At 54.8% G+C, this 22,602-nt stretch overlaps 3 protein-coding genes across 4 annotated transcripts; 1 reads left to right on the forward strand and 2 right to left on the reverse strand.

Annotated features, from left to right (window-relative positions):
• Positions 1-512: 512 nt before the first annotated feature.
• Positions 513-5,331, reverse strand: LOC119711488 (cilia- and flagella-associated protein 45-like). Its single transcript, XM_038161781.1, has 10 exons — positions 4,669-5,331; positions 4,003-4,144; positions 3,516-3,686; positions 3,190-3,368; positions 2,928-3,057; positions 2,548-2,694; positions 2,291-2,404; positions 1,884-2,077; positions 1,505-1,729; positions 513-1,351 (listed from the first exon to the last, which is right to left on the reverse strand). The coding sequence occupies exons 1-10, from the start codon at positions 5,007-5,009 to the stop codon at positions 1,273-1,275; spliced, it is 1,722 nt and encodes a 573-aa protein (XP_038017709.1). The 5' UTR covers positions 5,010-5,331; the 3' UTR covers positions 513-1,272.
• Positions 5,332-6,376: 1,045 nt separating this feature from the next.
• CCT3 (chaperonin containing TCP1 subunit 3) lies at positions 6,377-14,413 on the forward strand. Its single transcript, XM_038161903.1, has 14 exons — positions 6,377-6,485; positions 8,042-8,103; positions 8,614-8,664; positions 8,750-8,812; positions 9,405-9,501; positions 9,866-9,983; positions 10,163-10,349; positions 10,798-10,947; positions 11,355-11,487; positions 11,935-12,016; positions 12,133-12,313; positions 12,786-13,031; positions 13,268-13,399; positions 14,067-14,413. The coding sequence occupies exons 1-14, from the start codon at positions 6,455-6,457 to the stop codon at positions 14,169-14,171; spliced, it is 1,638 nt and encodes a 545-aa protein (XP_038017831.1). The 5' UTR covers positions 6,377-6,454; the 3' UTR covers positions 14,172-14,413.
• A 1,531-nt stretch (positions 14,414-15,944) lies between these two features.
• Positions 15,945-21,251, reverse strand: LOC119711552 (translocon-associated protein subunit beta). 2 transcript variants are annotated; one of them, XM_038161914.1, is made up of 6 exons: positions 21,114-21,251; positions 19,332-19,486; positions 17,885-17,983; positions 17,404-17,512; positions 17,183-17,260; positions 15,945-16,503 (listed from the first exon to the last, which is right to left on the reverse strand). In XM_038161914.1, the coding sequence occupies exons 2-6, from the start codon at positions 19,484-19,486 to the stop codon at positions 16,393-16,395; spliced, it is 552 nt and encodes a 183-aa protein (XP_038017842.1). In that variant the 5' UTR covers positions 21,114-21,251; the 3' UTR covers positions 15,945-16,392. The 2 variants fall into 2 exon arrangements, with proteins under 2 accessions (XP_038017842.1, XP_038017845.1); XM_038161917.1 differs by lacking the exon at positions 21,114-21,251 and adding an exon at positions 21,045-21,064.
• Positions 21,252-22,602: the final 1,351 nt, after the last annotated feature.

Consider the following 22,602-nt stretch of genomic DNA (forward strand, 5'->3'; position numbering starts at 1 on the left):
TTCATCTCCCAGCTCAGTCCCTGTTGGGATCTCCCTGTCACCCCAGGAATAGAGGTGGATTCTGCCCCTAGGGATCTCGATGGCATCAGGGACATTGTGCCCTGGGGCCACCTAAAGCCGTGAGCTCCTGTGGCTCTGCTGGGCCAGGCCGTGGATCCACACAGTCCAAGGGATCCCAGTGTCCCTTTGGCCCACCTGGCAGGAGCCAGGGCCTCTCTAGTCCTGGTCTTGGCACTCACTCTTTGTAAATTTGACCTCCCAGAGGATGGGAAGTAACATCATCCCTCCTGTTCTGACTGAGGACTTGCCCACGGGAGACTGGAGCAGATTTATCCTTGTAGAATTTCCTGTGGTGGTTGTTGTTCCTCTCAACTCCCATCCATGTGCTGCCAGGGCACAGGGGGGTTTTCCATCCCATTTCCTCTCTGTGGTCCTGCAGGTAAAACCACAGGTTTGGGAGCACTGGGAGGAGGAGGAGGAGAGAAGAGCAAGAGCCCCGTGCAAAACACTGCTCAGAAAATATTATTTATTGGGAAAATCAGTCAATGGATGTGCTGGTTTGAAAGTCAACCAGTGGGCGAAATGAACACTGCACAAATACCTTGAGAGAGATTTCAGGTCAGAATTACAATTTAACAGAAAGATTACAATAGATGCAATGATACAGAAAAACTGGCTTGAAACCACAAAGGCAGAGTACAACCTGGCATCCTGACAGTCAGGGTGGTGGATGAAGTCCTGTTGAAGTGATGGTTGCAGTCTTGTTGAAAGCAGTGGTCCTGGGGAAGGTCTGTTCCTCCTGTGGAAGGTCTGGTTCTCCCCTGGATCCCTCGAGTGCTGCTGGTGTCCCAAGTCCCCAAAGAGCCCAGATTATATATGGTCAGATTCAGGCAGGAATGTTCAGTAACTCCCTCAGGGCAGGGAATTTCAGTGGAATTATGTATTCCTGTGACTCATGGGATGTTCTGGGGAATCCTTGATGGCCTGGGTCTCTACAGGCTGCCCACTGGGACTGAGTCAGTTTGGGAAGACAATCGAACACTGCCTGCAGGGTTTGCCTCTTTCCCTTATGGAACACCCTGCCTGCAGCCTGAGGGCTGGGCTGTGCACTGGGCAGCTGCAGGGAGTGACCCACCCATTCACAGTCCATCAGGATGGTGGGGATGGGAGGAGAACACACAGTTTGGACACACCCCACCTTGGAACCCAGGACAATGGAAACGGAGCCCCAAATCCGTGGGGCATCCCAGCTGGTTCCTGCTGGGGCTGGGCCTAGGATGGGGCTCTGCTGGCTCGGCTCCGGGCCCTGCGCTCCAACTGGGCGAAATATTTGTCAGGAATTCCGGTGGCTCTGCAGAGGAAAGAATCCATCAGGCTCCCTATGGATATGGTCCCACAGCAGGTCCTGTTTGCTGAGGATGCAGAGGGAGCTGGGAGGTGGCCCAGGCTGGGACACCTGGAAGGACTCGGAGAGCCCAGGGAAGCAGCACTGGCAGCCCCTGACCTGAACTCCTGCAGCTTCTGCTGCCTGAACTGGGCGAGGCGCTGGCTGCGCTGCCAGAGCTCCTGCTGCTGCTGCCGGCCCTCCTCAATGAAGGCTGCCCGCTCCTGCTGCCGCTGCTGCTGCAGCTCCTGGATCTGCCGCCGGAGATCTTCGGCATGGGCGCGCTGCCGGAACTCCCTCTGCTCCTGCTCCAGCTTCTCCCGCTCCAGCTGCTCCTGATGGGCCCTGCGGGAGAGCAGGGCTGGCTCAGGGACTCTGCCACAGCCCCTCCATACCTGGCACAGCACCTGGGCTGGCACTGGAGCCCCCAGAGCCACCAGCTGGAACTGGGAGCCACCTGGCCACTGCCTCAGCCATCCCTTGGTTGCGTGTGCCTCACCTGAGCACCCTGTGGAATTCCTGCCGGTCTTGCTCCACCTGCATGGCCAGGTACTGCTCCTTCTGGGCCACCTGCTCCAGCTGATCCTGCTTCAGCTGCTGCTCCAGCTCGGCCTTCTTCCGTGCCTTCTCCAGCTCCCGCCGCCGCCATTCCCGGTCTGCGACCTCTTGGTTCCTCTTGGCCCTGAGAGCATCCTGCCCAAAAAGGGGACAGGGCTGGGCTTCCCTCAGGGGCAGCTTTGGAAGCCCTTGGCCATGGCTTTGGCTCTGCTGGCACCGCTCCAGGACATCCCCTGGCTCCAGGGACTGGTCCTGCAGACCCCCCACATCCAGGGGCGCTGCCCCTTTGCCAGGGTGGTGACAGGGACAGTGGCAGGGGAGCACGTCACCTGTGCCTGGGCCACTCACCCGCTCTGCCTGCCAGGCCTGGGCCCTCTCCTGTGTGGCCCTGAGCCGGGCCAGCTCCTTCTCCTTCTCCAGGCGCAGTTGTTGCTGCTCCGCCTCCAAGGCAGCCTCGCGCTCCTGCAGGGGACAGAGCCCCAGGGTGGGACAGAGCCCCGGGGTGGGACAGAGCCCCGGGGTGGGACAGAGCCCCAGGGTGGGACAGAGCCCCAGGACAGCTCCTGCAGCCCCTGCCCACCCCACCAGGAGCCTGCTGCTCTTACAGCCTTCTGCCGCTGCTGCTCCAGCACCCGCTCGTCCTCCAGCCTCTCCTGCTCCCGCTGTTGATCCTTCAGCCTCTGGCTCTCCACGTTGAAACGTTTAATATCAGCATGGATTTGCTTCAGTCGCTCCTGTTTCTGCTGCCAGGCCTGGAAATGGCATGCAGGGTTGGAGACCACCAAGCCGAGTGCTCCTTCCTCCTCCTCACTCAGGCAGGCAGGCTTTGGGCCACCTCCCTGGGATGTCACAACATCCCCAAGGGACCAGAGCTCTGATCCTGCTGGCTGCTATCCCCACTCCTTGAGTGTGGCTGATCCAGCTCTGCCAATCCCTTTGCAGCCAGGTGGAAACCTCCCTGCACCCCCCTGTTCCCTGCTCCCACCTTCCGATCCTCCCTCTCCATCTGCTCCAGTCTCTCCAGCTGCCTCTGGCCCTCCTGGTACAGCTCCTCAGCCCTCAGTGCCCGTTCCTCTGCATTCTGCTCCATCTGTTTCACAATGTCCTGCCGGGCTCTGGGAATATGAGAGCAGAAGGGTTTCCTGTGGCTCCATCCTGCTCCCCATGGTGGGAACGCTGGCACGGACAGGGCTGGTGTGGTTGGAATGGGCTGGATGCCTCCATGGGGAAGAGGGAGGGATGCCCACCTCATCAGCTCCTGCTTCCTCTGGCGCTCCAGCTCCTCCTGGACCTCCATGCCCTTCTCCTGCTCCATTTCCATCATCTTGTCCAGGCGCTTCTCCTCCTCCGCCAGTTCCTTGTGGATCATCCGCTTCTCCAGGACTTGCTTGTCCCGGATCATGTTGCACTTGGCATTGAGGAACAGCTGTGGGGACAAGAGGTGTCTGTGGCTTGGAACCACACTGGGACACAGGGAGCAGGGAGGGCCAAGGAAGGAGAGGAAGAGCCTGGGAGCACGAGGAGCAGGGGAGGCTCAGCAGTGCCAGGTGACAGAGGCGAGCGCCGGCCCTACCGCGTTCAGTTCCCGCACGTCTTCCTCCTGCTCCAGCCTCATCCTCATCGCCCGCTGCAGCAGCTTCTGCTCCTCCTGCTGCAGCTCCTCCTCCACGTCTCTCCGACGGTCCCTCTTGTCCTCCAGCTCTGCCTTTCTCTGCTCCTCAATCAGGGCCTTTTTCAGCGCTTCCTGCAGGGACAGAGAGCACTGCCCAATCCTGGGCACCTTCCCGAGGGCTCGCAGGGGTCACATTCAGGTGCCACATTCCCGGCACTGAGTGGGGACATGTCGGGCTCCTGGGGCCCTGGCACGGCCATGGGCACCACTCCCCACACCTCTGGGCAGACACCCCGTGCCCTTGGAAGGGCACAATGTCAGGGATGCTGCCCAGCTCTCAGAGGAGCCCTGAGCCCTGCAGCCTCCCCTGCACCCCAAAACATTAGGGACAAACCCCTAGAGCCTGCCGGGAGCAGGAAAAGGGGGAAGCAGGAAGGGAAATGCCTACAAAAGCAGCGTCCTGTCTGGCTCTCAGGGTCTTCAGCCTGTCCCCACGCTCCACCTCAGTCAGGGCTCGAGCTGATTCCTTGATCCTCTCGTATTCCTTTTCCCCAATGATGAGACACGGTTGGGGCTTCTCCTGGGGAATGCTGGGGAGCACAGGGAGAGTGCTCAGTGGCACAGAGACCCCAACAGGTCCCTGTGCTCCCTGAGCTGCCCACTTGGCCACCAAGCCAGCCCAGATCAATGTGGGAAATGCTGGGGAAGCCGTGGGGGACCGGGCTCTCTTGTTTTGGGGCAAGGCAGGAAGGGGAAGTGTGGTGAAAGTGGCACCAGGCTGGGATGCAGGGGGCAGAATGCCTGGGAGTGGCCAGGGCACACTGTCAATCCCTGCTCCCCAGAGATTCTGGAATGCTGGGAGCGGTCAGACACTGCCAATCCCCGCTCCCCAGCGGTTTTGGGATGCTGGGAGTGGTCAGACACTGCCAATCCCCGCTCCCCAGCGGTTTTGGGATGCTGGGAGTGGTCAGACACTGCCAATCCCCGCTCCCCAGCGGTTTTGGGATGCTGGGAGTGGTCAGACACTGCCAATCCCCGCTCCCCAGCAGTTTTGGGATGCTGCACTGACACCTGCTGGGCCCGAAAACCGCTCAGGGCTCGGGCACAGCCTTACATGAGCTCCCGGATCAGGTCCTTGGTGATGACTTGGATGGTCTTGAGCTTGGGCTTGAAGGAGGGCAGCTCTCGAGGATGTTTTGGCACATCCTCAGAGATCACGACAGGATCGCTGGAGCCCGTGACCTGCAGAAAAGAAAAGTTTGAGGGACCCGAACCGCTCCCCCAACCTGGCGCTCCCCGGACACCGAGGGATCCCGGCAGGAGCTCTGAGCCCTCTGCCGGGACCAGCCGCGGGGTGTCGGGGGCACATCCAGAGGGGACAGAGGGACCGGGGTCCAGCGGGAGGAGCTGGACATCCTGCGGGGTGTGGGGGTCTGGGGAGCCCGGGGGAGCCATCGGGACGGACGGGCTGAAATCCCGGCGGTGAAAGCTGGAGACGGCGGGCGAGGAGGGACCTCCGGGAGGAGCCCCGGGCACGGAGGGACCGGGATCCTGTGCCGGCAGTCGCGGCTGCCATCGCGCTGCCACTGCCGGGGCTGTCGCTGCTGTCCTGGAGCCACCGTCACAATGTGGTGGAACCGACGGCTGGGATGTGTCCCCTCCGACTGTGACAGCGTGTCCCAAGCCACTGTCGCGACGTGTCGGGACCGACTGTCGCCATGGCAACGCCCCAACAGCTCGCAGGGCGTGACGGGTCGGGGTGGGGAATTGGGGGTGGTGCCTCAGGCAGCAGGGGCGGGGCTGAGGCTGAAATAGGCGGGGCCTGGCGGAGCTGTGTCACCCAGTGTGACACCCAGTGTGACACCCACTTGTCCCATGTGGGGCCCTCCTTGCACAGACCTCCACAAAGCGCCACGACACGAACGCGACACACGCGACCCCCCTCCCGGGGGGGGTCACCAGTGACGGTCCCGCCCCTCCCACAGAGCCACGCCCTTTCAAGCCCCGCCCCATATCTGCCCCTCCCTTTCAAGCCCCGCCCCCTCAAGCCTAGTCCCGCCCATCACCCCTTTGCGCTTGCCCCGCCCCGTCCCTCCTGGCTCCGCCCAAGCCGCGCCCCTCGATCGTAGCCCCGCCCCTCCACATGGCCGTGGCGTCCCCGCACCCCCAGACCGGGGTCCCCCCTCGTAACCCAGCAGGAGCGCCCTGCCCTCCCCCAGCCCCAAATCACGACCGTCCAGGCCTGGAAAGAAGAGGATCCGTTTATTGGGGCGCAGGGGTTGCTCCCCAACACGGGAGGCCCTGCAGCAGCCCCCCAAGGCACTGCGGGGCGGTGGGGTGGGCGCAGCGGCACCGCCCTCACCCAGCCAAAAAATAATAATAATAAAAAATTACTCCAGTCCTGACCAAACTGGAGGGGGGCGGCTGCTCGGGCCGGGGGGGCACCCGGCCGGTCCCCCACCAGAGGCCTGGGGGGTCCGGAGGGGCTCCGGGGACCGGGCGGCCCCGGGCACGGTCGGACCGGCGGGGCCGCCTCACCGTCCGTCCTTGGGCTGGGCGAGACCACCCTGCTGACCGAGGGGGGCTCACTGAGCTCTGCCTCTCGGAGCGGAGGTCACCCGTGACATCTCGGACCCGGCGCCTTCCTGATCCAACGGGGAGGCGGCAGCGAAACATCCACTCCGCGGCCGCCCCGCGGTGCCCGCCGCCTCTGCTGCGGGAGCTGCGCGGGGTTCCTCCGTGTCCCCCCCTCCGCGCTGCCGCGGGTGCGGCGGGCCCGGCGCCCCGTGAGGAGCCCCTGGCGGTCCCGCCCCGCGCGCGCGCGGCGTCACTTCCCATTGACGGCGGCGGCGGCGGCTCCGCCAGGCTCCAGAAGGTTCCGCCGCGCTCCCGCCGCCGCGATGATGGGCCCGCGCCCCGTCCTGGTTCTCAGTAAGTCCCGCCGGCCCGGCCCGCGCCGCCCGGGGCGGAGGGTGAGGGGATGGCCCGTTGGGACCCCCCCCCGCCCTGCTTTGCCGCTCAGCGTGGCTCGCCGCCATGTTGGGTCCCCTCATGGCCGGGCGCCCTTTCGCGGCCCGGTCCCGCCGGGGATCCGCCGGGAATCGCTGCGGCCCCCGGGCAGCTCCCTGCCCACAGCGTCTGCCTGCCGCTGCGCTCAGACCTTCTCCGACAGCGTGCCGTGCTCTCGGCCGCTCTCGCGTCTTGCTCGGCGCGTTGCTTTGTCCTGCCCCGTTTGAACCCCATGGGAAGCGCGGTTCTTGGGCCTCCGGAGCTGCTGGGGCCGGTCTAGAGGAGGCCACAGAGATGATCCAGGGGCTGCAGCCTCTCTGCTCTGGAGACAGGCTGGGGGTGCTCAGCTTAGAGAAGTAAAAGCTGCAGGGGGACCTCAGAGCCCCTTGCAGGGCCTAAAGGGGCTCTGAGAGAGCCGGAAAGGGACTTTGGACAAGGGCCTGGGGTGATGGATAGGATAGGATAGGATAGGATAGGATAGGATAGGATAGGATAGGATAGGATAGGATAGGATAGGACAGGACAGGATACGTTTCCCACTGCCAGAGGGCAGGGTTAGGTGGGATGGTGGGAAGCAATTTTTCCTTGTGACAGTGGTAAGGCACACATTGCTCAGAGAAGATGTGACTTCCCCATCCCTGGAAATGTCCAAGGCCGGGTTGGACAGAGCTTGGAGCTCTACTCTAGTAGGTGTCCCTGCCCATGAAAGGGTTTTGGAATGAGACAGTCTTTAAGGTCCACTCCAACCGAAATCAATCTGTGATTCTCTCACCATCCACCAACATGAGGTATTCCCAGGGTTTTTTTTTTCCCTGTTTGGGTATCTCATTCTCTTCTCCATCCATTCTGTTCTCTGTTAACCCAATGGGCAGACTGTCATAGCCCACCACCCCTTTTCTATAAGCCTGCTTGCCTGAGTCGTTGTTTCCTTTTGTTCTGTCTTTCCCCTCCCTGTGCATGTGCATCTGCTCCTAAATAAATCTGGGCATTCTAGGGCTGAGTTTTGTTGACAGCTGCTTTCCAGCTGTGGTCGTGAGCCACTTGGTACCCCAGCTGCTGCTCACCCTCATGTTCCAAAATAGCATTGATGGGTTGAATTTGTGATCACCCAGTTCTGCTTACTGTACACGAGCCTCTAGCTTTTCCTGGCCGAGCACGAGTGCACAACAGCAGCTCCTCAGCTTTGTGAGATCTGCCAGATCCTGGGCAGTCGCTGCAGTTTGATTTTATGGGGCAGTGGGTCCTGTTGCAGGGCTGCAAAGCTTCGTCTCAGGATGCTAACAAGGAGTTCTGTTGTAATAGGGAATGTTGGTTTTCACTGACGGCTTTCCATCAACGTATTTCTCATCATGACTGCAGGGTTTGTATTGTAAACTCTGAATTTCAGTCTGGTCACATGTGGAAGGTGCGACTGACAGGTGACTGCATCCCTGATGTTTTGTACTTGATTAATTTTATTTTTTTTCTGTATCCTTTAGGTCAGAACACCAAACGTGAGTCTGGAAGAAAAGTCCAGACAGGAAACATCACTGCTGCAAAGGTACCAAATTCTCAGGCTGTGTGTGTGTATTTATATATTTCAGAGGGAAAACTGAATGTGGAACATATTTTCTCTATTTGCTGTGAATGTAGAGATGAAGAAGAAGCAACATAGAAAATAGTTTTCTTTGTTAGCAGAAGATTTTTTCTACTATTACATAAAAATTCTGTATAAAACGAAAATATCTGCATTGTTCATGTAATGGCTACCCTATAAATAACCATGGAGGGATTTAGCTAACCAAACCCCTTTTCTCTGCAAAGTCTGAAAGTGTCTCAGGTTTGACATCTGAGATAATAATTTGGTGCGGTTCCAGTGTCTTGATAATCCCCATATTCCCATTTCCATCCAATTCTTAACCGTGGCTGCATCTCGACAACTCAATCAACTCCACAGCAGAGTTGTGGGATGACAAAAATTTTGCAGGGGCTGCTGATCTCACTGTTGGGTTTTTTTTTTAAGACTTTTTGATGCCCTCCTTTATTACCTCATTTCTCTGATCCCTCCTAGACTATTGCTGACATCATCCGAACATGTTTGGGACCCAGAGCAATGATGAAGGTAAGAACTTGTGCTGCAGCTGACTAGAAGAAGTGAGACCCACGTGGGACAGAGCACTCAAGTGTTGCTTCTCTTGTGGTTGCAGATGCTTTTGGACCCCATGGGTGGGATTGTGATGACCAACGATGGCAATGCCATTCTTAGAGAAGTAAGTTTCTCCTAAAGGATTTTCTTGCTTAACATGAAGTCAGTCTGTGCCTGAATCTTGGGTGACAGTGGAGCTGTGTGATTCCCCACCTGTCCTGAGAGCCAGCAGGTGCTAACCAGCTGCTCCAAGAAAGGTTCTCACTGGGGGAGAAATGAAACATATCCAGCAGGTATTCCTGCTCTACAGAAATGTGGGTTTGATCCTAGAGTGGGAAGTTTTCATGGAGTGTTCACAAGACTGGTGCAAATTCTTTATTATTTGGAGCTATTATCATCTGCATTGAGGCCTTTGGAGCAGATGGTGGTGTTCACAATGCCACGTGACAAGAACTAGGAATCATTATTGTCTGTCTGGTGCGAGAGCTGTTAAAAGAGCATCCTAAAAACTGAAATGCCTGAAAAACAGTGAAGAGACACAATCCTGTCAAATGCAAGGGCTTGGTTTTGGTCTCAAAAAGGAAGAAAAAGCCCTGCTGTTGTTGGACAGAATGCCTTTGATTGTGTTAAAGGTGTGGTATTTGTTCCATTGAGTGATGTGAGACATTCCTGCTTTAATATTCTGGGACAAATCCGTGCCCCTTGCTCCTACACAGATTCAAGTCCAGCATCCAGCTGCAAAATCCATGATCGAGATCAGCCGCACTCAGGATGAAGAAGTTGGGGACGGGACCACATCTGTCATTATTCTTGGTAAGGAGACAGACCCAAACACTTTGCATAAAGCCTAAAGCTCACCCTTTTTTGTAAGCAGAGCACGTGATGAGACACATCCTAGTTTTTTTTACTAATCTTGAAATGGAGAGGGGTTTTTTTACTGTGCAAGAGCATGCTAGGTTGATGACACCCTAACGTGATCAGCTCCACACTTTGGAAAGTTGTTCTTTTCCCATGATAACCACAGTTCAGAGTAAAGAAAGGTACAGGTGATGTTAGAGCTCTCTGCATGGATAGAAGATATATTTTTTTCTGGTATGTGCTCTCCTTTCTTGGCTGTTGATTATCCTACTTGCTTGGGGAATTTTGATTTATTTTTAATTTTTTTTTTTTTTTTTAGCTGGAGAGATGCTCTCTGTTGCTGAACACTTTCTTGAGCAGCAGATGCACCCAACTGTGATCATCTGGGCTTACCGTAAGGCTCTTGATGACATGATCAGTATTCTGAAGAAAATTGGGTAAGTATGGGCTGGTGGAATTTAGAGAGGAGAGATGTGAACTTCCTGCTTGGAGCTGCTCCTTCAGGCAGTTGTGTCAGCCAAACACAACTTAGCAAAACTGGAGAGGGAGTCAAAAGGGTTAGATTGTTTCTTGGAATTAACACTCAGTTTGCTCTTTGGTTTTTCCTTTATCTCAGCACTCCGGTGGACGTGAACAATAAAGAAATGATGCTTAAAATAATTAAGAGTGCCATAAACACCAAGGCAATAAACCGCTGGTCTGACTTGGCCTGCAGCATTGCTCTTGAGGCTGTTAAAACTGTGGAGTTCGAAGAAAATGGCAGAAAAGAAATTGATATTAAAAAATACGCAAAAGTAGAAAAGGTGAGTTTGTCCTGAACTGTTTCTTACCCTCACGCTCCTTGTTCTGAACTAGCTTATTGTAGGGTGTGTTGGGAAGAATTTTGTGTTACTTCTCTGCAGTCCACAGACATAATCCTTGAAGATATTTCAGTCAGGGTTGTCAGCCATGCTCATTTACAATGCTAACACGGGCTGCTATTTCAACTCTTTTAGAGAACCTGTCAAAAATATGATTTTGGTTGGATTTGGAAGACTGCAAATGAAACGTGTTGTCAGAGAATAGAATGTTAAAAGCTTCTTAAGTTCTTTTATGGCTTATTAAACTTGCACGGTGATCTGGATGCACCGTGGTTGCTCGGGAGATGTTTTCCCTTTTCTAGATGTGGGACAGCTTCAGGAGATATTTTCAGATTCACAAGTTTTTGTAGACTAAACCTCCTCAACTGATCTTTTGCCTCGTGTCTGTCAGATTCCAGGTGGTTTCAGTGAAGACTCGTGCGTTTTGCGTGGAATTATGGTGAACAAAGACGTGACCCATCCCAGGATGCGTCGCCTCATTAAGAATCCACGCATCGTCCTTCTGGATTGCTCACTGGAGTACAAGAAAGGGGAGAGCCAGGTAAAGTGGAGACATCTGCAGGGTAAAATGAACAAATGCAGATGGCTTGTTAAAACTGCAGGTGACAAAAGGCTTTCTGTGTTCTACCTTTCTGAGGCCTGTTGGATGTGGGGGCTGATTCTTTTGTGGGCTCCAGAAAAAACAGGAGTGAGGCTACAGCATTTTGACTCATTGAAGCAGTGATTTGTGTATCTAAGTGCTGGTCAAGAGCAAAAGAAATATTTCTGAGCTTGGAACTAAAGTTAATGCTCAGCTGGCACCGTGTCGCAGTTTATTTGATCAGTGGTTTTCATCCCTGACTCTTTCCCTGGTTATACTGGAGGAGTTGAGCTGCTTGAAGCCAGGGAAGTCTAATACTGTGAAAGTTGGAATGAGCACCCAAACTGTTTTACACCTCTTTTGTACAGACTGACATCGAAATTACTCGGGAGGAAGACTTTGCCCGAATCCTGCAGATGGAGGAAGAGTACATTCAGCAGATGTGTGAGGATCTGATAAGAGTCAAGCCAGATCTGGTCATCACGGAAAAAGGAGTTTCTGGTAATGGCACATGTGATCCTTTGTGTTGAAATCATCTCATTCATGGTGTTAAATGCACTGCTCAGAACTTAGAAAAAACCCAACCAAAACTAAAAAGAACCACAACAACAAACTGATACAGCTCCCAAAGCTGGTGTACGCTGCAGGCATTGACGTTCATCCTTGATGTTGCTTTGTGAGAGTAGACTCCTACAATAATATTTTACTTTTCCAGCATTTGGGAAAGATACCAAAATACAAATGAAGCTGAGTTTTCACCCCTGCAGAGCTGTGCTGCCGTTTTGCCTTGCAGCCTGGTTTAAAAAGCCACATTTAGGTGCTTTTCTCCTGTAACCCCTTTTGCTTTAAAGACTGGAATTAAAATGGCTGGATTGATAACTGATAAACAGGTGAAATTTGAGGTGATACTGCTGATGCATTACTGAAATTACACAAACCTGGTTGCAGACCTGGCCCAGCACTACCTGATGAGAGCCAACATCACCGCCATCCGCCGGGTGCGGAAGACTGACAACAACCGGATTGCCAGGTAGGTGCTGGCTCCTGTCTGGAGCCCATTCCCGCTGTGCCTGACACGGAATTGTTCTGATCTCACTCTCTCAGTTCAGGTTTGTGAGTGTCTGATGCCGTGCTTTGCTGCTCTAGGGCCTGTGGAGCTCGCATCGTCAGTCGCACCGATGAGCTCCGGGAGGAGGATGTGGGAACCGGTGCCAGGCTCTTCGAAGTGAAAAAAATAGGAGATGAGTATTTTGCTTTCATCACTGATTGCAAAGATCCTAAGGCTTGCACCATCATCCTGAGGGGAGCCAGCAAGGAAATCCTGGCGGTGAGTGAGTGCATGGGCTGCTTCACCTCCTGGGGGCTGGGCTTTCAGCTGGTGTGGTGCTCCAGTTAATAATGAGAAGAGCAGTGGTGCTGAGGAAGGCTCTGGAGCACAAGGAGGAGCTGGGGGGACTCAGCAAGGACCTGATAGAAGGGTCTAGCCCACTGGGGGTCAGGCTCTTCACCCTAGAAACAAATTACAGGGCAAGTGGAAGTGGCCTCAAGTTGCACCAGGGGAGGTTTAGATTGGATGTTAGGGGAAATTTCTTCATGGAAGGTGTGGTCAGGCACTGGCACAGGGTACCCAGGGCAGTAGTGGAGTCACCATCCCTGGATGGATTTAGCAAATGTATGGGATGTGGCACCTTGGGACTTGGGTTAGCGGCGGCCTTGGCGGTGCTGGGGAAATATTTGGACTTGATTATGTTCGAGAGCTTTCCAGCCTTAACAGTTTTGGGTTTCTGTCCCTGCTGCAGGAGGTGGAGCGCAACCTGCAGGACGCCATGCAGGTGTGCCGCAATGTCCTCATGGACCCGCAGCTGGTGCCCGGCGGGGGAGCCACCGAAATGGCCGTTTCCCATGCGCTGACAGAGAGGTCCAAGGGCATGACAGGCGTGGAGCAGTGGCCCTACCGTGCAGTGGCCCAGGCTCTGGAAGTCATTCCCCGGACGCTGATCCAGAACTGTGGCGCCAGCACAATCCGTGTTCTGACTTCACTCAGGGTAAGGCGTGTGGCAGGGGCACCAGGAGAGAGTCAGCCCTCTCCTGCTTCACGGCTCTCCTGGGATCAGGCACCGTTCAGAACAGTGCCCTTGTTGTGCTGTCAGTCACATGTTCTTGTATAAACTCCAAAACCAAGAATATTCTAATGACCTGTTAGAGTTTCCTCAGCCCGTGGTCAGTTTGAGACTCCAGAGGGGAAATTGCCATCTCACCCACCCTGTCTTTCTGCTTCCAGGCCAAGCACACTCAGGAGGGCAGCCAGACATGGGGGGTGAATGGGGAGACTGGAGCCCTGGTTGACATGAAGGAGCTGGGCATCTGGGAGCCTTTGGCTGTCAAACTTCAGACCTACAAAACAGCCGTGGAGGTAAGGAGAGGTGGAAACTTCAGAGCCTCTGTGGGTATCATCTGGGAGAGGAGGACATCCTTCCCTGTATGCTGGGGGTGTTTGGGTGGGCATCACACCCAGTGCAGGGCATGCTGCTGTCTGAGCTCGCCGTTGCTGGAGGTAGGTAGCCAGACTCAGGCTTTCCCAGGGCTTTTGATCCTGCAGCTGGATTTCATCATATTTCATCCCACCTTTTCCTGCACACGGTGCAGAGTGCTCTCACTGCTTCCAGTGCCAGACAGAGCTCTGTGCCTGAGCAAGGCCATGCCAGCAACATGCTGCAATCATCAGTGGTCGTGGGAGCTTTATTCCTTTGCCTGGCTGGGGCTGCCACGTCTCAGCTGCCCTTCTCATGACAGATCCTGCCATTACCTTGCTGGTGTTGGATCAAAGGCTGTTCCTCGAAGGGATGCTGTGTCCCTTCTATATCAGTCAACAAGAAAAAAATGGGTGTCCTTGTTTGCACTGGGTGGGAAAGCAGCCCCTTGCTGCTCCCACAAGCCTGTGAGACACCGTTCCCCTTCCCTGTGCTGAAAGAACCATTTCAGCCCAGGCCGATGGCTGTGTGGTGTGCAAGCTGGGCAGGTTGGGTTTTGTCTTTTGTCATGAGCTCCAGATGAGCCCTGGGTTTGGGGTTTCTCTGCAGACTGCAGTCCTCCTCCTCCGCATTGACGACATCGTTTCGGGGCACAAAAAGAAGGGTGACAACCAAAGCAAGCAGTCTGCAGCACCAGAGGCAGCCCAGGAGTGAGAGGTTGAGTCTTCACACGGGAGAACCAACTGCCTTGACCTCGACACGGGGAGGAGCTCAAGGAAGTGGCCTGGTCTCAAGGCTGAGCCTGGACAAGTTTGTTTAAAAGTCTCAGAGGGATGGAAAATACCCTGGGCATGGGGAAAAGGCAGTGGCTGTTGGTAACACTGCTCTGCTTCTGGGGTGAGGGTTACTGACTGAAAATGCTCTTCACCTCAAAATAAATACGTTGTTTCAGGCTGTTTCTGTGTTTAATCCCTGCGGGGCAGGTGCTGCACCTGCACTGGGGCAACCCAAAACACAAACACAGGCTGGGGGAGAACGGATGGAGAGCAGCCCTGGGAAGGATTTGGAGGCGTGGGTTGACAAGAAGCTCAGCATGCTGGGAGCCCAGAAAGCCAACACGGTCCTGGGCTCATCCCCAGCAGCGTGGGCAGCGTGTGAGGGGGGATTCTGCCCCTCTGCTCTCTTCTGGAGACACCCCCTTGTCAGAGCTGCCTCCAGCCCCGGGGTAGGGCCAGAGAATGAGATACTGGGAAAGAATTCCTCCCTGTGGAGATGGTGAGGCACTGGCACAGGTGGCCCAGGGGAGCTGCCCCATTCCTGGCAGTGTTCAAGGCCTGCCTGGGAGAAGACTTAGAGCAACCTGGTCTAGTGGAAGGGGGTCGGACCTCGATAGTCTTGAAGGTCCCTTCCAAACAGAAGCAGGCTGTTACTCCGTTATTCCGTTATCACTTTGATTCTACAAGAGCCCGTGGAAGCAGGAATCTCCTGTTGGGAGCCTGGCTGAAGAGATTTACAGCTCACTGCACGCCGCAGGCACCCTGGCTTTGAGTGGTACAAGCAATGTGTCATGGCGTGATTTTATGATGATGCTTTATTCCCTTATCTCGGCTTCATGCCCAGAAAACGAATGCTCTGGCTTTAAGGTGGAGCTAGAGGGTGGGGTGGGGAGCCTTGAGCTCCTGGGGGGCTCTGTTCGAGCTCCTCTCTGGGTGCTCCAGGAGGACCGGGGCTTTGTTCTTTTATTGGATTGGTTTGGGTTTTTTTTTGCTGCTACAGTGAAGCAAAAGGGTTTTTCCCTTCCCCTAGCCTGGAGGCTGTACCGGGAATCCTCTGGGCGGTTTGTTTCATTTTTTTTGAACTGTTCCGGTTTGCTTTCTCTCTTTCTGTTTCTTGTCTTTCTTTTTCGGCCGCTCGGAGGAGCTGAACCGACACGAGCAAGGAAATTAAAACCCACCAACTTCAGCTGCTGCAAGAAGACCCACGCCAGAAACCCCACAGGTTCCAGCTTCTATGAAGACTTTTCTGCTCCGTCCTCATAGACAAAGAAGGGCAGCCACGACCTCTGCCCCTCAGCCACATGGTGAGGTGGGGTGTAAGTTTCAACACTTTTTTTCCTTTTTTTTTGTGGTTTCTGGGGTTTTTTTTCTGTTAACAATGAGGGGTTTTTTCCACTTTCATCCCCTGGTATCCACTTCTCTCACTGGCAGAAGAAAGAGGACTTCTTGAAGCCCTCTCTCTTTGGACAAAAACAATCATTTTAGAGCATATTTCTCTAAAGAGGAGCCAAAACCACAGCCAAGAAACACGCATGCTCTAAAAAGGCAGACCCAGAGGGGCCATGTGAAGTAGTTCCTGGAATATGCAAATTAGTTTATGGATATGCATAAGGGTCTGTGAATATGCAACAGGCTGATGTAAGGGAAAATGTATTTTAGGGGTACCCCAGAAGGTGACAGTGCGCTCTTGGTATCAACCTTTGCTACACGGTCCTTATTTCCTATTGTCATTTATTAAACATTTTACATTTTCACAGGAGATTGAACGTGTTTTTCACAACACCCTGCAGAAAACTGCAGCAGGCAGGTGGGAGCTGGAGGCAGCACAGGGGGCAGAGCCCCTCTGGGCACTAACACCCTGCGCTGCTCAGATTGCTGCAGCCGCAGAGGAGAGAGGGGTTCTGCCTCCAAAGGGGCTGGACAAGGCAGTTTGGGACTTGTGGTTGTTCTTTTTTCTGTTTGCTTGTTTCTCCATTAGAACACAGAGGACACCTCACAGCTGCTGCTGCTGCAGCCACTGGATCCTTGGCCCAGAGGGCTGAAGCACAGCGCAGGCAGCACCTCGCAGGGGACAGTGCCATCCCGACCCAGCCACTGTTCTTGGGGGTTTGGGGGTGTCCTTTCCCGAGCTCTGGGCTGCTTGTGGCATTGGACTCTGCTCAGTTCTTTTTGCTCTTGGGTGTGTCATACTTCCTCTTGCTCGAGTACCAGAGCAGCAGGGGGATCCCGATGGAGGGCAGGGTCATCACGCCAAACGCCGCCCAGTCCAGCTAGAGGGAGAAATTAAGAGAAAAGTCAAAACAATCCAGGCCAGGGGAGTCTTAAAGCAATGAGGTCAGAGGAGGAGAGGGAGGGGAGACCTCACATTGTCTACAGCTTCCTCACATGGGGAAGCAGAGGGGCAGGTGCTGACCTCTGCCCTCAGTGACCACGACAGGACCCGAGGGAGCATCTGCAGCTGTGTCAGGACAGCCAACATTAAGGGTGGATATTAAGAAAAGGCTTTTTCTCCCAGAGGATGGTCTCCCAGGCACTGCAAGAGGCTCCCCAGGAAAGCGATCACAGCACCGAGCTTGACAAGAGCTCAAGGAGTTTGGATAGGGCTGAAGGTGCATGGTTGGGATTCCTGGGTTGTCCTCTGCAGGGCCAGGAGTTGGACTCCACAATCTTTTGGGTCCCTTCCAGCCCAGGAGGTTCTAAGATTCTACTCTCAGCTTGTCTGCCTCAAATGCCACAGTGCAGCTTCTTCACAGAGGGAGCTGGGATGGAAACTCAGCTGCTCCTGCGCTAGTCCTCTTGGAGAACTGACAGGAACTAACTCCAGCTCCCTCTGGAGCACTCCAGGTGACTGCAGGGCAAGCCACACACACCACGTGCAAGCAGGAAGCCACCACACTGGGCTGCAGCTGCCGTGGTGCACTTTTCCACTGTCAGTTGAAAGGTACTCACAAAGTGAGGGGAGAACCTCCTGTCGAAGTCACGCTGAGCCAGGATTCCTCCCTGCCCAGGAGCACTGGTGAAGCCAACCTGGAAAAGGCAGGGAAAAGACAGGCTTTGCCACCTTTCCTCCTCACTCCAGAACTGGGCAGGGTGAGAACAACACGGACATGCATCACCTCAACCATGCAGCTCTGGGAGCACTGCAGGGATCCCATAAATCAGGCACTTACCACCACCTGGGCACCCTCCTGTGCCAGGTACGTGATGGTGGCAGAGGTGAAGTTGAAGTACCCAGCCTTGAGAGGCCGTAGAACCACGGTGTGGGACACGTTGCTGGCTCTGGGGGGCTGGATGTCAAGGAACACTGCTGTATTTCATCCCAGGAAGAAAAAGTGAGGAGAGGGGAAAGAGCAACCAGGAGCCAGGTGCAGGAGTCAGTGCTGCTGACAGATGTGAGTGCTCGTGGTCACAGACAGCCAGGCCCACCCAAGGCTGACCCAGCTGTTCCTCCACAGGCAGAGGAGCTACCCCGGGACCTGGTCCTGTCTGCAAGGAACTTTGTTTTCACACTGCACCATCCAGAAGAGCAGGGGGTTGCATTTGGCACCCTGTCCGGGCTCTGGAAGGAATTTCAGGGACAGGAAATGAAGATAGGATGAAGATGCTCAGGGCCAAGAGAGTTGGGAGACATTTCAAAACATGAAAAGATACGGAGCAATCCTGTCCCACTTGACGTTGAGCATGCCGGAGACGATGCCAAAATCTTCCGGGGGGAAAGAATCATCCGACAGCTCCACATCTAGGGCAGCACTGAACACAACAAAGAGGGATGAGACAGGAATCTTAAGCTTTGCCATCTGCTCACAGGCTCTGCAGCAAAGTGCACTGACAGTTCCATCCTGACCAAATGGAAGAACTGATTTTTCAGAGGTGAAAGCAGCAGAAGATGGGGAGGAGAGCTGAGGTACCTTACAGGGAGACTGCAGAGGGAGGAAGGCAAAGCTGACAGAAACAGCCACAAGGACAGGAAAACCACCTTTTTTTCCACAACACGATTTGGCAGTTTGCTGAACTTCAGATACCATCCCATGGATACGCATTGGCCTAAATAATTACCATATATATAAATATAAATATATATAAATAATATAAATATATATATAAATAATCCCATATATAAAATTACAGGATCTCATTAATGTTTTATCAATTCAACATTACAGCACCGTATATTCTTCTGTTAGCAGTACTGCACTCAGTATGCATTGTTCTACCTTAAAAAAAATCTAAAAAACCAAAATCTCAAAGCCCTTCAGTAGTGTCCTGCATTTTGTTCAATCAGCTTTTCATTCTGTAAATGAAGCTTTTTACCAGCCTGGTGGAAGTTCTGTTTTATCTTTGACAGGTCCTTAGTTAAGTCCTGACAGCAAAAAAGCAATTTTCATTGAAAAGAATAAACGTGAAAAAGAGCTCACAAAGCCAAGAAAGGGAGCTGCATGCGTGGGGGACAGAGTGTCACAGGACACCACAGGGACTATGCCACGCTGGCCTGACAGCTTGAGCAGGGACAATGGAAGAGGAAGGAATAGGCAAATTTCAGGGTCAATCCTTCAGGCATTTTGCTGGAAAGCTCAGAGTTAGAGCCAGCAAAAGCAACAGCACATCCCAGAGCTCGGAAATTGCCTGTACCCTGTACAATTGCCTGTGGAGAGAACATTTGCCCGTGGTCAGTACTGAAGCCTGGGCAGTGTGGCATTTCCAGGGTCCCCTGGACAGAGGAGGGATTGAGAATCTGACTCCGTGTTCTTAGAAGGCTAATTTATTATTTTATGATCTGTTCTTATATAAAAGAAAGCCATACTAAACTATAGGAAAGAATAGAGAAAGGACACAGGCAGAAGGGTAAAAGATAATAATGAAAACTCGTGGCTCCTTCCAGAGTCCTGACACAGCCTGTGATTGGTCTTTAAGTCAAAACAATTCACATGAAACAATCATTGGATAAACAATCTCCAAACACATTCCAAAGCAGCAAACCACAGGAGAAGCAGATGAGATAAGAGTGTTTTCATTTTTCTCTGAGGCTTCTCAGCTTCCCAGGAGAAGAAATCCTGGGCGAGGGGATTTTTCCAGAAAATGTGACGGTGACAGGGCTTACCTGGAGCCGACATTGTAGATGTTGTACTGCAAGGTCAGGTCCTTGCCCTCCACTGCATATCTGTTTAACAGGGATTTGGAGGCCAGGAGCCTGGCACCATCCTCGCAGCGAGCCACAGACACCAGGGCAAACACGGCAAGAAGGGGGAGCTTCATCTGGAAACACGAATGGAATGTCACTGATCATTTGAAATCTCTGAACACTTCCCTGTGAGGATGTAAGAGCTGGCACAGCAGCGTCCCAGATCTGCAGCCATGGAAGGAAAGTTCTTCTCCCCTTTCAAAGCCCTGGCCAGTGTCACTCCTTTTTACAGAATCATGGAACGTCCTGAGATATAAGTGACCCAAAAGGATCATCTAGTCCAAGCCCTGGCCCCGTACATCTCAATGATGGGCAAAGCTTTCAGATCACTCTTCTAGGAGCTTCCAGAGCAAAAGCTTTGGTAATTAACAATTTCATCAGTTTTAGCAACTGATGGTTGATTGCCCTTGCAAAGCCTGACAGCTTTCCAGCGCTGTCTCACACAGCAGAATTAGCTCTTCTCAGCAAGCAGAGCTCCTCATTTCCAACATTACTCTTCCCTATTTCCAGCCACTGAGGAACCACCAACTCCCTCCAGTGGCTTTTGTGATCCCCTGCACAAGTCCCTGCTTCAGGCCACGTGGTCTGACTCACCCAAACACGGTGCCTCTGCAGCCACCCTGCTGAGAGGACAAGGAGACAACAGGAGCACTACAGATGTGACCAGTGGGGACACGTGATGGGGCTTTTACATGCAAAAACCCCTTCAATATCAGGGCCTCTGCCCTTCACAGCCACAGGGCAGTTTGGGTTGGACAGGACTGTAAAGATCATGCAATTGCACCCCCCTGCCATGGGCAGGGACACTTTCCACTGGACCAGGTTGCTCCAAGCCCCATCCAACCTGGTCTTCGACACTTCCAGGGATGGGGCAGCCACAGCTTCTTTGGACAACCTGTGCCAGCAACTCACCTCCCTCACAGGGACCAATTTCTTCCCAATATCCCATCTAACTCTGCCCTCGGGCAATGGGAAGCCTTGTTTTGTCACTCCAGGCCCTTGTCCAAAGTCCCTCTCCAACTCTCTTGGAACCTCTGTAGGCCCTGCAAGGGGCTCCCTGGAATCCTCTCCAGATTCAACACCCCCAGCTGTCCCAGCTGTCTCCAGAGCAGGGGGGCTGCAGCCCCTGGAGCATCTCTGTGGCCTCCCCTGGACTCACCCCAGCAGCTCCTTGTCCTCCCTGTGCTGGGGAGCCCGGAGCTGGAGGCAGCTCTGCAGGGGAGGGTCTCAGCAGAGCAGAGGGGCAGCATCCCCCCTCACACGCTGCCCACGCTGCTGGGGATGAGCCCAGGACAGTGTTGGCTTTCTGGGCTCCCAGTGCACGTCGCCACAGCATGCTGAGCTTCTTGTCAACCCACGCCCCCAAATCCTTCCCAGGGCTGCTCTCCATCCGTTCTCCCCCAGCCTGTGTTTGTGTTTCGGGTTGCCCCGGTGCAGGTGCAGCACCTGCCCTTGGCCTCGCTGAACCTCCAGGGCCTGGCACGGACCCGCCTGCCCAGCCCGCCCCAGGGGCCCAGAGGGGCTCAAGGACCCCTCTCAACCGGGAACCGCCCGGTTTCACCCACGCAGCGCCAGGAACCGGCCGGTCCCTCCTGGCCCCTCAGAGCCCACGAGCGATCCTCTCTTACAGACCCTTCTCAGCGCCCCCCGCTCCGCCCCGAGGCCGCGGCCTCCGGCTGCCCCGGGCCTGCCGCCCCTCACCGTCTCTCCCGCCGCCACCGCCGCAAAGACGCGTCAGCGCCACCGCGGCGGAAGTGACGCACACGATCCGCGCCTCCGGTGGGCCCTGTGCCCCCTGGGAAATGGAGTCTAAGCCCCGGCGCACGCAGGGATCCGCGCCTGTGCAGGCCGCACTTCCTGTGCAGGCCGCGCTTCCTGCGCTGCCCCATTGCCCAGTGGTGGCGGGGGGTGCGCTGGGCCTGGCTGGGCCTGGCTTGGCCTGGCTGGTTTGGGCCGTGCTGGGCCGGGCTCTGGAAAGGAAGGCTCTGCAGAAGAGCAGCTGCTGGTCGTGCCGGACACAGCAGCTGTGTCTCGGCACAACCAGCAGCTCCGGCCCCGCGAGCAGCCTGCCCAAGCCCGTGGGGGATGTGTAAAGCAGCGAGGAAGGAGTGCAGGAGAAGGAGCAGGGCTGAATCCCTCACGAATCAGGTGCACAGAAGGCCAGGGTGTCCTTCCTGCGCTCAGGACTCGCTGCTTGGCTCACTCCCCGGAGACGGCGTGGAAAATGCGTATTTTAGGGTTGGCTTTTCACAAATATTAGAATGAATGTTACATGTGTTATGTTAGAAAGTTATGCTGTATTAATTTTCTCAAATATGGTTTTAGGTTATAATATAATGTTAAAACAGAAACTATGTAGGTGGGATATTTATTTAAAGAAAGGAATGAGCTACTCGTGCCAGACAGCCTGAGGACCCCCTCCCCTGAAAATTCCCCATTCCTCTCTGACAGCCCCGTTTTCCGCAGGGCTGTATTGCAGTGAGTGCTACAGAACTATGAACAACACCTGCTCCCTCTGCACGGCCCCCCTGAGCTACCCGGACTCTGGGGACGAGGAGCTGTGAGCAGAGGGGTGCTGGGAGCCCGCCCGAGCCTGGGGGGCTGCAGCGGGTGTGGGGAGGGGGCTGCAGCTCAGCCCTGCCCTCTGTGCCCCCGCAGGGACTCCAGTGACGAGGAGACAGCGGCGCTGCAGGGCCAGGAGCGAGGGCGGCGGCTGCTGCAGCGCATCAAGGACATGATCAAGGGCCCTCCAGAACGGCTGCCCAGCTGTGAGCCCAGCTGGAGGAGGAGGAAAAGAGTGAGGAGAGGGATGGGGGCAGCAGTGGGGTCAACAGGAGCAGACTGCCCTGCAGGTGAGGGCTGGCTGGGGGGGTGGCAATGCCCCCTGTCCTCCCCAGCACTGGGGATGCTGGATGCCAACACTGTGCTTCAATCTCCCAAGTCTTGCTCTGAAGCAAGACTTCAGCTACCAGCAGCAGGCCAAGAGCAGTGAAAGTGAGGGCAAGGGCTCAGTGAGAGCAGGACAGTGCCATGGAGCAGCAAAACCACAGGTCCAGCTGCTGGGATGTGCCTGGAGCCCCACCAGAAACTGAGAGCCACTGGGTGGGGAAGGGCTGGTGAACAAATCACCTGGTCCTCAAGGCACCTGAGTCCTGGTGCTCTGAATTGGCATCCACCATCCCATGATGGT

This window comes from Motacilla alba, chromosome 25 (genome assembly GCF_015832195.1).
Source record: "Motacilla alba alba isolate MOTALB_02 chromosome 25, Motacilla_alba_V1.0_pri, whole genome shotgun sequence".
In the NCBI taxonomy this organism is placed as follows: Eukaryota; Metazoa; Chordata; class Aves; order Passeriformes; family Motacillidae; genus Motacilla; species Motacilla alba.

Coding starts and splice junctions, on each gene's coding strand:
- LOC119711488 (XM_038161781.1), bottom strand. CDS start 5,009: ATGGCTCCCCCGGGCTCCCCAGACCCCCACACCCCGCAGGATGTCCAG. Junction 3,058..3,189: donor AGGAAGCAGGAGCTGATGAG/GTGGGCATCCCT, acceptor TCATATTCCCAG/AGCCCGGCAGGACATTGTGA. Junction 1,352..1,504: donor CAGAAGCTGCAGGAGTTCAG/GTCAGGGGCTGC, acceptor TTTCCTCTGCAG/AGCCACCGGAATTCCTGACA.
- CCT3 (XM_038161903.1), top strand. CDS start 6,455: ATGATGGGCCCGCGCCCCGTCCTGGTTCTCA. Junction 10,350..10,797: donor AATACGCAAAAGTAGAAAAG/GTGAGTTTGTCC, acceptor CGTGTCTGTCAG/ATTCCAGGTGGTTTCAGTGA. Junction 13,400..14,066: donor CCTACAAAACAGCCGTGGAG/GTAAGGAGAGGT, acceptor GTTTCTCTGCAG/ACTGCAGTCCTCCTCCTCCG.
- LOC119711552 (XM_038161914.1), bottom strand. CDS start 19,486: ATGAAGCTCCCCCTTCTTGCCGTGTTTGCCCTGGTGTCTGTGGCTCGC. Junction 17,984..19,331: donor ATCTACAATGTCGGCTCCAG/GTAAGCCCTGTC, acceptor TGTTGTGTTCAG/TGCTGCCCTAGATGTGGAGC. Junction 17,513..17,884: donor AAGTGGGACAGGATTGCTCC/GTATCTTTTCAT, acceptor CCAGCCCCCCAG/AGCCAGCAACGTGTCCCACA.